This window comes from Sus scrofa, chromosome 1 (genome assembly GCF_054392235.1).
Source record: "Sus scrofa isolate SSC_HxYL_T2T_F1_AM1 chromosome 1, Sscrofa_HxYL_maternal_Yorkshire_Landrace_v2.0, whole genome shotgun sequence".
NCBI lineage: Eukaryota > Metazoa > Chordata > Mammalia > Artiodactyla > Suidae > Sus > Sus scrofa.
The window spans coordinates 72985366-72998440 of record NC_139383.1 but is presented as its reverse complement, the minus strand read 5'-3'; the positions used below and the strand labels follow the sequence as shown (position 1 = coordinate 72998440).

Below are 13075 nucleotides of genomic sequence, written 5' to 3'. Positions count from 1 at the left end.
TTTTGAGAAGCATTCTTAGTGGAATGCTAATAACTTTTTTTTAATTTTGAAAAAATGTCAACCTTACAGATAAATTACAGAAATAAAAAATAGTATGAAAAAACTTCATAGCCTTTACCCTGGTTCACCTACTGTTTACATTTTACCCCATTTGTTTTATCATTTTTGTGCTCTGTGTGTGTATCTATACATTTTTTCCCTGAACTACTTAAGGTTAAATAATATATACTATGGCCCTTTACCCCTAAATACTTTAGTATGAATTCAGTATGCATGTCCAAAGACCCTTTGGTATTCTCTTACACAATTACAGTATAGTCACCTCAGTAAATTTAACAGCAATACAATATTTTTATTGAACCTACTACATGTAATCCAATTTTGTCAGTTGATCCAATACTGTCCTTTATAGAACTTTACCTCCTTTTAGTACAGGATCAAATCAAGAGTCAGGAATGGTATTAGTTATCCTTGTCTCTTTACTCTCTCTTTTTACTTTTTTCACCAGTCTATGAATTTGCATTATTTCCTGTTTTTAGCAATTTGAATAAAGCCACAATAAATACTGTACTGAAGGGCTGGAGCCCATGCTTTAGTGTAAACATAAACCTTCATCTCTTGGGTGAATACCCAGGATTGAGAATGTTGGGTCTTAGGGTAAATGTATGTTTAATTTTATAAGAAACTGCTAAACTGTTTTCCAAATGGCTACACCATTTTGCATTTCATACCAGTGCTGTATGAGAAGACCAATTGTTCTGCATCCTGGTCAGCACTTGATATTGTCTTCTTCTTTTTTTTTTTTTTTTTTTTTTTTGGTCTTATTGCTTTTTCTAGGGCTGCTCCCACAGCATATGGAGGTTCCCAGGCTAGGGGTCTAACCGGAGCTGTAGCCACTGGCCTACACCAGAGCCACGGCAATGTGGGATCTGGGATCTGAGCCACGTCTGCCACCTACACCATAGCTCACGGCAATGCCCGATCCTTAACCCACTGAGCAAGGCCAGGGATCGAACCTGCAACCTCATGGTTCCTAGTCGGATTCGTTAACCACTGCGCCATGACGGGAACTCTGATATTGTCATTTTTAAAGCCATTCTAACTCACATGTATATACTTTATTGTGGTTTTAATTTGCATTTCTTGAGTGACTAACCACATTAAGTATTTTTTGATTTTTCTTTTTGCCAATTGTATTACTTTCTTTGACATACAATTTCAGAAGTTGTTTATAACTTTTACTCTTTTTTTTTTTTTTAATTGGGTTGTTTTGATTTGGGAAAGTTTCTACATATACTGGATCCCAATTCTTTCTCAGACATGTGTTTTGCAAATATTTTTTCCCAGTCTATGGCTTGTTTTTCCATTTTTAACACTGTATTTCAAAGTACAGCTCTTAATTTTAAGGAAATCCAATTTACTGATTTTTAATTTTATAGAATGTACTTTATGTGTCCCATATAAGAAATTTCGGCATTATTCAGGGTCAGAAAGATTTTCTCCTATGTTTTCTTAAGTTATAGGTTTTACTTTCTTTAGCCTCCTTTAGCCTGGAACATTTTCACAGTCTTTCTTTGTTTTTATGATATTGAGATTTTAATAGAATGTTTCTCCTTTCAGATTTATTGTTTGTTTCCTCATTATGAGCTGGAATACATTCTCAGCTGGAATATTGCATAGGTGATTCCTTCTCAGAGAATCACATCTGGAAGTACACGGTATTGCTCTACTCTCACTAGTGATGTTCATTTTGATCAGCTGTTCAAGGTAATGTCCTAAAAACCTATGTTCACGTTTACTTCCAGATTAATTCATTCAACATATGTTTACTAATTACTAAGAGATGCCACTGTAAATAAGAGAGTGAAGGAATCTGCTTGTATGAAACAGGAAACACAGACCAAACTAATATTACAAGTGTGACAAATGTTATAAAAGGGGAAATAAAATGCTTTTGATGAAAGACTAAATGCTTTCCTCCATGATTAGGAACAAGGCAAGGATATTTGATCTTACCACTTAATATTCAATATTGTACTAAAAGTCCTAACTGGTGCAAAAAGGCTAGAAAAAGAAATAAAACTGTCTCTATTTGCAGACTACATGCTCACCTATATAAAATATACCAAACAATCTATACAAAGCCCAACCAGAATTAATAAGTGAGCTTACCAAGGTCACAGGATAAAAATAAAAGGTCAACATAGAAAAGTCAATTACATTCCTATATATTAGAAATAAACAATTAGAAACTGAAAAAAATACCATTTTCTATAATACTAAAAAAAGTGTTCAATTGATTTTTTCACAAAGGAATCAAAGTAATTTAATTTGAATTTTTATACAAATAGTCCCAGATCTACAGGACAGACATATGTTAAAAAAAAAAAAAAAAAAAAAAAGAGAGAGAGAACTTCGGCTTTCTTCACATCATATATGAAAAATTAACTCAAATGGAACACAAGTCTAAATATAAGAACTAAAACTGTAAAACTTCTAGGAGAAACATGGAAAAAAAAATCTTTATGACTTTGAGGAAAGGAAAGGGAAAGATTTCTTTGATAAGACACAAAAAACATCAAGTCATTAAAGAAAATGAGGAACAGGATATTAAAAGCTTGTACTGTATTTTTTTGTTTGTTTGTTTGTTTTTGTTTGTTTGTTTGTCTTTTTGCTGTTTCTTTGGGCCGCTCCTGTGGCATATGGAGGTTCCCAGGCTAGGGGTCTATTCGGAGCTGTAGCCACTGGCCTATGCCAGAGCCACAGCAACTCGGGATCCGAGCCGCTTCTGCAACCTACACCACAGCTCACGGCAACGCCGGATCGTTAACCCACTGAGCAAGCGCAGGGACCGAACCCGCAACCTCATGGTTCCTAGTTGGATTCGTTAACCACTGCGCCACGACGGGAACTCCAAAGCTTGTACTGTTTGAAAGGCATATTTGGAGAATGCAAAGACAAGCCAGAGACTCAGAATATATTTGCAAATGATCTGACATTGAATTTGAATCCGGAATATATGAAAAAAAACTCTTACGACTCAATAAAACAACCCAATTAAAAAAATTTTTTTTCTTTGTCTTTTTAGGGCTGCATATGGAGGTTCCCAGGCTAGGGGTTACATCAGAGCTGCAGCTGCCAGCCTACACCACAGCCACAGCAATGCCAGATCTGAGCCGTGTCTGTGAACTACACCACAGCTCATGGCAATGCCGTATCCTTAACCCACTGATCGAGGCCAGGGATTGAACCTGTGTCCTCATGGATACTAATTGGGACAACCCGGTTTTTTTAAAAAGCGCAAAGATTTGAATAGAAACTTCACCAAAGATACATGGGTAGCAAAATAAATACATGATGTTTAACATCGTTAGTCACCAGAGAAGTCCAAATTAAAACCAAAATAAGATACGACCGGTCAGCAGAACATAAATCTTAAGGAAGGCCTGAGAATCTGGGATTAGCGTCCTCAAGAAATCACCTCACTACTTTTAGGTACCTACACTTGAGGAAATTAAAGATACAAATGAAAAAAATACAAGAAAAGAAAATTTCAATTTTACTTACCCCATAGCAAACTCATCTAAATTTGTTTTCCCCATTAGCAGAGCTCCCTGATCCAGCAACTTCTGAACTACTGTAGCATTATAGGGTGGTACATAACCTGAAAAAAATTCAGTTTTATTCTTATATTTCATTTAAAGTTATTATAAAATATCAGCTATATACCCTGATAAAATATCAGCTACATTCCCTGTACTGTACAACATATCCTGGTAGCTTGTTTATTTTATACATAGTAGTCTGTACCTCTTAATCCCTCCCCTACCTTGACCCTTTCCCCTAAAAATTTCAGTAATTTTTGTCATTGGAAAGAATACAGTGAACAGGTAAATCCTACGCAAGAAACAGAATTTTAAGCTGGAATTAAGCAATTCGTATTGACATGTGTTAATTATTTCTAATTTAAGTAGTAGTTTGTACTTTCTTCCAAAAGTTACTTTTTCCTACCACTAACTGCTACATATTTTCCAAAGTCTATACATTCACTATTTTTATAATCTAAAATACTGACTTTAACAATTAGTACTACAAACTATTGAACAGAGGTAACAATTCATTTGAAACTAACCAGAAGTCATTTTTTAAAATTTATTTTATTGACATATAGTTGATTTACAATGTTGTGTTAATTTCTGCTACATAGCAAAGTGATTCAGTTATACACATATCTTCTTTTTCATATTCCTTTCCGGTATGGTTTATTACAGGATTCCCTTCCTGTGCTATACAGTAGGACCCTGCTGTTTATCCATTCTATGTATCAGTTTGCATCTGCTAACCTCAAAGTCCCCAATACAGCCCTCCCTCCCCTGCCCCCACCACTGGCAACAAGTCTGTTCTCTATATCTGAGAGTCTGTTTCCGTTTTGTAGATAAGTTCATTTGTGTCACATTTTAGCACAAATCACTATTTTGCTCATTGTAGTTTGATTTTTTTTCTTGTTAGATGTGCTATATTACACACAGTAATTTTTATCTTGTCCTAGCAGGAATAGATCTTCATTGTCAATTAGAGTTTCCTCTATCTAGTGTATATTCCAAAACAATTAACATTGGTCTACCTATAGGAGGAACCTGGGGCATACAGCTTGTAGAATGTTAGTTTCAGTGCACTGTACCCTAAATATCCTTTTTCCATTTCTTTTTCCCCCCAGGATCCAAACATCTTGATAAATATAATTCCTTTTTGACCTACTAAACTTTAAAAAATAAAACTAAGCATCACTATATAAGTACAGTGATATAAGAGATGGAAGAGCCAAGGGATAAAAACCAACTGGACCGTAGATGCCAATAAATCTTCAGGCCATCCTCAAGAGGGGTAATGACGGCCACTTCATACTTATTTCTGTGTTAGCAATGAGTGGGGGTTTGAAGTCACTTAGTGTGTTTGCGGTAATCAGTTATTGAGTCTTCCTAAATAGGATTCATCCATTAAGCAGGCCTAGTTCTAAAGAATAATTTTGTTTTTTGCATTCTGAAAGAGCAAATAGTAAAAGGTAATATTCCTATTTACTTTGCAGATATAATTTATCTGGGAATACCCTGCTGCTGCAGTATCTTTAAACTGAAAAACACTTGTTTTTATAAAACAATGCTTTGGTCGGTTAAACTTTACCTTTCAGCATGTTTGATGCACATGTTGTCTCAATGCCGGATGTGCTAAAGTTGTCTTTTACTGCAATAGGAATTCCATCTAAATCCCCCAGTGAGTGACCTGCATTAAAAAGCCAAAATAATAGAGGAACTATCTAGTTCGAAATACACACATTAATACTAGTTATTAAACATCTAATTATTTTATTAATACTACTTATTAAAATAACTACTAGTTTTTGGTAAAGATACTTCTTTAGAACTAGTATTTTTGTGTTAGAAATTATTAGTTGGACATTATAAATATCACATATCTATTAGCTTTATTTTTATTATACCTCATGGCCAATTCTTTAAGGAAATGATGGGAGTTCCAATTGTGGCTTAGTGGGTTATGAACCCAGTTTCCGTGAGGATGTAGGTTCGATCCTTGGTCTTGCTCAGTGGGTTAAGGATCCTGAATTACTGTGAGCTGTGGTGTAGGTCACAGACATGGTTTGAATCCCACGTTGCTGTGGTGAAGGCTGGTAGCTGCAGCTCTGTTTCAACCCCTAGCCTGGGAACTCCCATATGCTGCAGGTGTGGCCCTAAAAATACAAATAAATAAATAATAGGGAAATGTTTTTTATGTTTAAAGCTCCACTTGCTGGGAATTCCCTGGTGGTATAGGAGTTGAGACTCGGTGCTTTCACTGCCGTGGCCAAGGCTCAATCCCTGGTCTAGGAACTGAGATCCCACCTCAAGCCACTGCATGCTGCAGCCATAAATAAATAAATAAAATAAAGCTCCACTTGCCAAATGGAAACTGCTACATCCAATTAAATTCTTTCTCTTGGGATATAACAATTGTAATTCAAAGGAATTTACCTTCCTTATATCTTTTCTCTGATTCTTCAGCTTGCTTTAAGGCCACCTCTTCTGATACAGTAATGTAAGCATTTAGAAACTTGGTCTTCTTAATAAGGGAGAGACACTTTTGACAGAGCTCAGTTGGAGTAATTTGGCCTTGTTTCAGTGCTGTAGAAACCTGTAGTATATACAATTCAAAAACCCTTTGCTGAGTTGGCAGAAGTTTCAAATGTTACACTATGGTGGGCAGATAGAGTGATTAAGTATAAAAATTTGAAGTGAGGCTTGGATTTAAAACCAAGAGAACTGATCAAGTCTATACTTAGTGTGGTGAATGAGGGTAAAAACATTGGTCAGCTGGATTGGGTTGGAGGACACTGCCTTCATAGCTCTAGCTAAGTAACTCTATGTCAGGCTTGAACAAACAAGATCAATGGTTTAGGAAAGCCACCCTGTCTAGGAGAAGTAGAGGCCCAGTGTGGGTGAAGCATAGGTTAGGGTAGATTGTGTACAGAGAAGAGCTTAGCAGAAACATGGGCCATCCATGGAGCAAAAGAGAAATGAACTAGACAAGGCATTAGAGGACAATGGCCCTCCCAAAAGTGATCTTCATTAAATAGATTTTTTTTTTTTTTTTTTGTATTTTTAGGGCTGTACCCTCGGCATATGGAGGTTCCTAGGCTAGGGGTCTAATCAGAGCTATAGCTGCTGGCCTACACCACAGCCACAGCCACACGGGATCCGAGCCATGTCTGTGACCTACATCACAGCTCACGGCAACACCGGATCCTCAACCCACTGAGTGAGGCCAGGGATCAAACCCACAACCTCATGGTTCCTAGTTGGATTTGTTAATCACTGTGCCACGACGGGAACTCCCTCTTTTTTTTTTTTTTAAATCTACTGTAGAACTCAAGCAAGAGCCACTATGAATTGAGAGAAATCCTTGTAAACTATGAATTCAAAAGCCAACCAACAACAAACTTTTCTAAAATCATATCTTTGATGCATTAGGAAAGCTAACAAATAAGCGTTAAAATAAACAAATGAACAGAACCTGAATACTGACAGTAAAGCCTAAGGTGAAGCGATGACTATATAATACTTCCTGTAGGAAGTAATAATAATAAATACCTACTAATCAGATAAAAGGAATGAATAACAAGATGTCAAAGATGACACAAAAGCTTTGGGGACAATCTGAAAAGAAAGTTGGATAAGATGGCAGCTCAGAAACAAGGGGGATCGGGGGGAAAAGTAGCATTTTCTGAGTATTTACCAAGAGCCAGGCACTCTTGTTGCTTTATGTTCATTATTACTTTATTTAAACCTTAAAACAACCAGTTAAGTCAGGTACCATTAACTTCATTTTGCAGATGAAGGAACTAAAGCTCAGTTAGGTAACGCGATCTGTCCAAAGTTACACAAATAGTAAAGAGTAACTTAACATCTGCTCCTTTACCATTTCTCTCTGCACCAATGGAAGCCTGTCCTGTATGTTAACTGTATTTTCATGTGTCCTATATGCCTCAAGCAAGAGGGGTTTGCATTTAGGGGAAAATCTGCAAATGATCTGCTCTAGGCTGTTGAATAAATCATCAAAGCAGCCGCATTCTTAGGCCTGAGGGTTTTAAGCCAGAAAAGCGGTGGGAACAGCCCACTGAGAGAATCCCTAATGCTGATGGATGAGGAGAGGGCTGCCATGGGAGAGATTCAGGATGGGGAGGGGCAGCTGGGCTTGACTTAAAAAAAGTAACCTAGTAACGAGAAGAGCTAATTCTGTTGAATGGTTTGTATGAAATGTAAACTCTTTAGAAGACAGGAGCTGGAGAGAGAGAAAAGACAGCATACTGTCAATAGAGAGTGGGCTTATGTAAATAGGCCGGGTGCAAGAGTCAGAACTAGCAGGAACACAAAGCTGGAGAGACAGAGGTTTAAGTCCCCTAGGGCCCTTTACCCTCAAGCTGCCTTCTGACTTGCCAAGTGATGAGAGAACAAGTGGTAAAGAGCTGCTGCTCTTTAGACCCACGCTAAGAGGCTGATAATTACTTCCAATTGTACAGGTAAATTACTGACATTCCTGCTTGAAATTACACAGCTAGAAAGTAGGAGAGCTGGGATTCAACCAAGGCTCTGATCTTGTTTCCAAAACTCATGCTCTGGGCCATGAAAACGACTACTTTTCTGCAATGTGTTACAGCATTTACTCAAAGTAGAGAACATTTTATTAACTTTATAGATAACATCAAGAGATTCACTTAAAGAAGGAACTTTCAAAAGGAAAACTCTTGCTAAATGCTGAAGATACAGAAGGCCTTTGAAGGCTGAGTGTTCAGTTGACTGGTACTGTCCTTAACACACTCATTTAACATTCATGCTTTTGTCTCCATTATTCCAAGAAATAGCACATTGAGATCACCAGCAAACTCCACAGTCCTAAATCCAGCAGCCGCAGCTCAGTCCAGCCGCCCTCGGCATTCAATACAAGGCATTACTTCCTCCCTGAAGTACTTCTTCATGCGTATTTCAGGACATCAAGCCCTCCCGGGTTTCCTCTTGCCTTACCAGCCATTCCTTCCAGTCTTTTTGCTGGCTCTGCTTCCTAATGCTGACCTCTAAATGTCGAGCAGTTTTAAGCCTTTTATTTTCACCCTCAACTTCCCATGGGATCTCATCTGACCAAGTACTTCAATTATCTTCTCAACTCTGGCCAATTTATATCATACCTAGCTTCCTTCTTGATCTCCACACTCCTGTACCTACCTGCTTAACTGACATCCTCTCTTAGACATCTTTGAGGGCATCTCAAAATCAACATGTCCAGAACGGCAACCTTGATAACCTTCCCCTCACAAACATGCTCCCTATAGTCGTTCCTATCATGATGAATGTTACCATTTCTCCAATTGCTCAGACCCCAAACCTAAGCATCCTCCTTGACTGATTGATCTCCCTCAAACCCCGTATCCAATCCATCAGAAAGCCCTGACTTAAAAGACATCATACCCACCTTGCCCTGCCTCTACTCCCACCATCCTATCCATTCTGCGGTCATCTCTTACCAACGCAACAGCCTTCTAACTGGTCTTCCTGCTTCCTCACTTGCTTTCCGATGGTCTATAATCCTGAGCAGCCTGAAGGAGTTTTTTAAATTTTAAATCAGATCAAAGTCCAAAAACTCATAACTTTCTGGATGATTTGCATGACATTTAGAATAACATCTACACTCCTTACCACAGCCTGAAAGGTTCTCTGTGATCTAGTTCTTGCTTATCTAACATTATCCCCTGCTACTCCCCTCCTCATTCATTCTCTTCGGTGTGCTGGGCTTCTTGCTATTTCTTGAACACACCAAATGTGCTTTTGATTCAGAGACTTTGCACTTATTCTTCCCTCTGCCTGGAACATCATTCTCCTAGATCTTCCCATGGTTCACCCTTCTTATCCTTCAGGTCTCTCTTAAATATAACCCACTTAGCTAGGGAAGATTTCTCCACTCCATGTAAAACATCCATCTCCCCCAACTAGATCTCACACTATAACCTGCTTTCTTTCCTCATAGCACCTATACTACCTGAAATCAACAAATGTTAAATGAATAACTGAGTTGTTTAAATTTTGAAATCTATTTTCCCAAAGAACAGTAATTAAATGTTCTTAGGCTAAACCCCCAAGAAGCCTGTTGGATATATAATTAACTTTAATATAACAACAATCATTTAATATAACTTTAGGGTTAATAATATTAGCCTGGTGTCAGGTTCCTAGAAACACTGGGCTTATATGCCACAAAAAAGGAAGGTGAAAGTAAGACTCCTCCCCCCTCCTGAATGTTGCAGGGTAAAACTTACAAGCAGCAGTTTCACCTCCTGTTTGGCATTTTAACTCTTTTTAGTGCGTCCTCTTTGGGCTCCTCTATTGCCACGAGTCTCCACTTAAGTCCCCCAAATTGCCTCAAAATGCTAGTTTTCAGCCCCTCCCTGAACCCCTCCACAAATTTTCCCTTTCAGGTTGATTATCTCATCCAGGATGAGGTAGAGAAAAAAATCTGATTGAACTGCTATAATTTACAACAAATGAGTAAATAAATCATTCAACTTTCCCAGGAATCTTTACATATTTAGAATAGGATATGTACTAAATTAATTAATTAATTTTTTTTTTTTTTTTTTTTTTTTGGTCTTTTGTCTTTTTAGGGCTGCACCCATGGAACAGGGAGGTTCCCAGGCTAGGGGTCTAATCAGAGCTATAGTCGCTGGCCTACACCAGAGCAATGCCAGATCCAAGCTGAGTCTGCAACCTACACCATAGCTCACAGCAATGCCAGGTCCTTAACTCACTAAGCAAGGCCAGGGATCCAACCCACAACCTCATGGTTCCTCATCGGATTGTTTCCACTGTGTCACAACAGGAACTCCTGAAATTAATTTATAATTGGTGTTATTTGGGGCATTGGTACAATGATGAGGAAAAAACAGAGTGAACAGAAGATATATTATGGGCAGGGAAAATAACCAAATAGTGTTTTGCACACAAAAGACATCAATAAATATTTGTGAAAAGAGAGATTAAGTGAAAGTAATCCTGCCAAGGCCTTTCCTTGGATCAGCTTCCCTAAATGTTTCATTTTCCCCATTGAGGTAAAAATTGTTTCTCACAATGGCTCACTGGACAACATCAGGAAGGGGTGGCATGAAAAAGATAGTGCTAGGGGTAAGGGCAGAAAAAGAAAATACCTTATTTTTAAGGTTGTATTTAATTTTAAAACCAGTTTTTGGTTAAAAAAATGATTTCTAAGGAACAAACTGGATTAGTCACTGACAACATAGGCCAAATGCAATTTAGGATGGTACAACAAAAATGTATTTAAGGGAAGAACTGTTTATTATTTAAAGTTCTCATAATTTATACCTTTCTAAAAGGCTTCCAGTTTGGAAAAAAAAGACTCCCCAGGTGAAGATACACATGGAAGATAGAAGGTAGAGGTAGAGGGGGTCCTCAATTGCTACTGATCAGCAGAATCATCTGGAGCCCAGGTTAAACCATTTTAACCTGCGCCTTATCATACTGACTTGCCTGCGTGGGACACAGCTGTAGTTTTAAAGAGGGATGGGAGGTGATTCTGATAGCAGTAGGCCTGCAGACAGCTCCCCAGCTCGAGAGATCTGAGCCAGAAAGCAAGGAGATCTGATTTAGAGCCCTAACAGCAGCAAGAGAGAGAGAGAACAGATTACAAACTTCATTCAAAAAAGAAATAACAGGGTTTAGTGATTCATTGGATATTCCGATGAAAAAGAATTTAAAGGCCACTGTGATAACAGTTGTGCCGTTAAAAAGAGACTATTAAGAATTCAGAAATTAGGTTTTTGTTTTGTTTTTTATGATGGACGTGGTTCTATTTCAACAATGAAGTCAACTTTGGTTAAACTGTGTTTGAGGTGCTTGTGGGACATGTGGAGGAGCTGTCCAGAAGACATTCATAAAAGCAGCCTGGAGTTGAAATGTGATATCCAGAAAATGGAGACAGGAGTAAAAGAATCATTGGTATCTTGGTGGTGGTTGAAACCTAGATAATGAATATATCAACGGGGGAAAAAAGTCAGGATCACTAGTTTGGCTTTTCCAAGGGACAGATTTGCGGGGTCCTTACTGAGGACTGCATCAGATAAGAGTGTAGGGGACAAACCAGATAAGGACCAGCCAAAGTCCCTTTATCTGACAGAGCCCACGCTAAGAGACCTTCCGGGGCCCGACCCAGCCACAGCAAACGAATAATCCAGAGAAGCCAGTGTGCATTTCCACCCCACAGCGCCTCGGTGCAGAAGCATCCCCCGCTGAGACCCTAACTTCGGAACAGGTATGTGGACTAGACTAAGAACCTAGAACTCGGAATCCCCCACCCAGTTCCAAGGAAGGAGGCGGGCAAGGCCGGGACACCCCGCGTCCCAGCGAACAAAGACTCCGCGAACCTTCCCGACCTCCCTGGGCCCTCAGCAGACAATTCCACTCACTTCTCGGAGGGTCCGGCCCAGCATGGTCGTCGTACCCCGCCTGCCACCACAGGGGCCAGGTGACAGGGAAAAAACCAAAGGTCAGCGGTTGCTGCCGGCTTACATGGGCGCAGCCATCTTTGGTCGTCATGGAACCTGTCAGCACCGAGTACTCAGATTGGCTGATTTGCAGTCCGAGGAAAATGATCTTTGGACACGATTGGCTGGCGCCGCTGATCGAGTTCCGCGGGGAAGGAGAGCGGGTGGCAAGGAGACTCCGGGCTGGGGTCGCGGCGGTGAACTGGCAGCATCTGATTCTCTGTGGCGTCTGGATCGCGAGCGGAGTCGGCTCGTCTCACCGAGGGTTCCCGGGACAGGACAGGGTTCTGTGGGTTTTGTTTTAGGGGCGGGGGTGTGAGGAGAATGGACAGAATAGTGACTGGGACGTTAATTGGAGCTTTCCGGATTCGAAGAGCACACTATCTTCGGTCGCTCAATTAGTCTCTCTGCATTTTTGAATTTTCATCTTTGAAACCGGCCAGAGTATTTGTCAGAATTTGACCGAATTCAGGTGTGAGGATTAGATCTAGATGCCTTTTAATTAGGGCACGCAGTTCAGCCTCTTTTTACGATGGGATTTCTGAAGATCTGTGTACTTAGAAGAAATGCATGCACTGCTCTTTGCTTCTGGAGAAACCAAATTGTAGAGAAACCTTTGGTTAGAAAGATTACTACTACCTCTCCAAGGAGCACTGTCATGCCCGCCTGGGTGATAGATAAATATGGGAATAATGAAGTGCTTCGATTTACTCAGAACATGATGCTACCAATGATACACTATCCAAATGAAGTCGTTATCAAAGTTCACGCTGCGAGTATAAACCCTATAGATGTTAATATGAGAAGTAAGTTTCAAAAGACATTCCTCATTGCCTTTTTTTTCTGTGTTCTCTTCAGACAGTCTCATCTGGGGTCCGTTTTTAAAAATCATTTATTATTGACTACACGTTTTTGGCTAACACAAAGGATTTGTTTAGGGTTTTCACAGTATCTCAGCAGATAATGTTTCCAAAATTT

At 39.3% G+C, this 13075-nt stretch overlaps 2 protein-coding genes across 17 annotated transcripts in view; one reads left to right on the top strand and one right to left on the bottom strand.

Moving 5' to 3' along the window:
- QRSL1 (glutaminyl-tRNA amidotransferase subunit QRSL1) overlaps positions 1 to 12159 on the bottom strand; it is a 31160-nt gene extending 19001 nt beyond the window's left edge. For all 6 annotated transcript variants that reach the window (XR_014806579.1, XR_014806577.1, XR_014806576.1 and 3 more), the window contains exons 1-4: positions 12020 to 12159; positions 6027 to 6186; positions 5182 to 5280; positions 3568 to 3664 (exon numbers count right to left, since the gene is read on the bottom strand). Coding sequence is in view for 3 of the 6 variants with exons in the window: in XM_003480294.5 (XP_003480342.1) it covers positions 3568 to 3664; positions 5182 to 5280; positions 6027 to 6186; positions 12020 to 12043 (380 nt within the window). In the remaining 3 variants the exon portion in view is untranslated. The remainder of the gene's footprint in view (positions 1 to 3567; positions 3665 to 5181; positions 5281 to 6026; positions 6187 to 12019) is intronic.
- Positions 11738 to 13075, top strand: part of RTN4IP1 (reticulon 4 interacting protein 1) — a 52867-nt gene continuing 51529 nt past the window's right edge. For 9 of the 11 annotated variants that reach the window (XR_014806588.1, XR_014806587.1, XR_014806586.1 and 6 more), the window contains exon 1: positions 12272 to 12903. Coding sequence is in view for 2 of the 11 variants with exons in the window: in XM_084961776.1 (XP_084817902.1) it covers positions 12630 to 12903 (274 nt within the window). In the remaining 9 variants the exon portion in view is untranslated. Of the gene's footprint in view, positions 11866 to 12271; positions 12904 to 13075 lie in introns of those variants that run through there. The other 2 variants (XM_084961797.1, XM_021090552.2) reach the window with 1 other exon arrangement.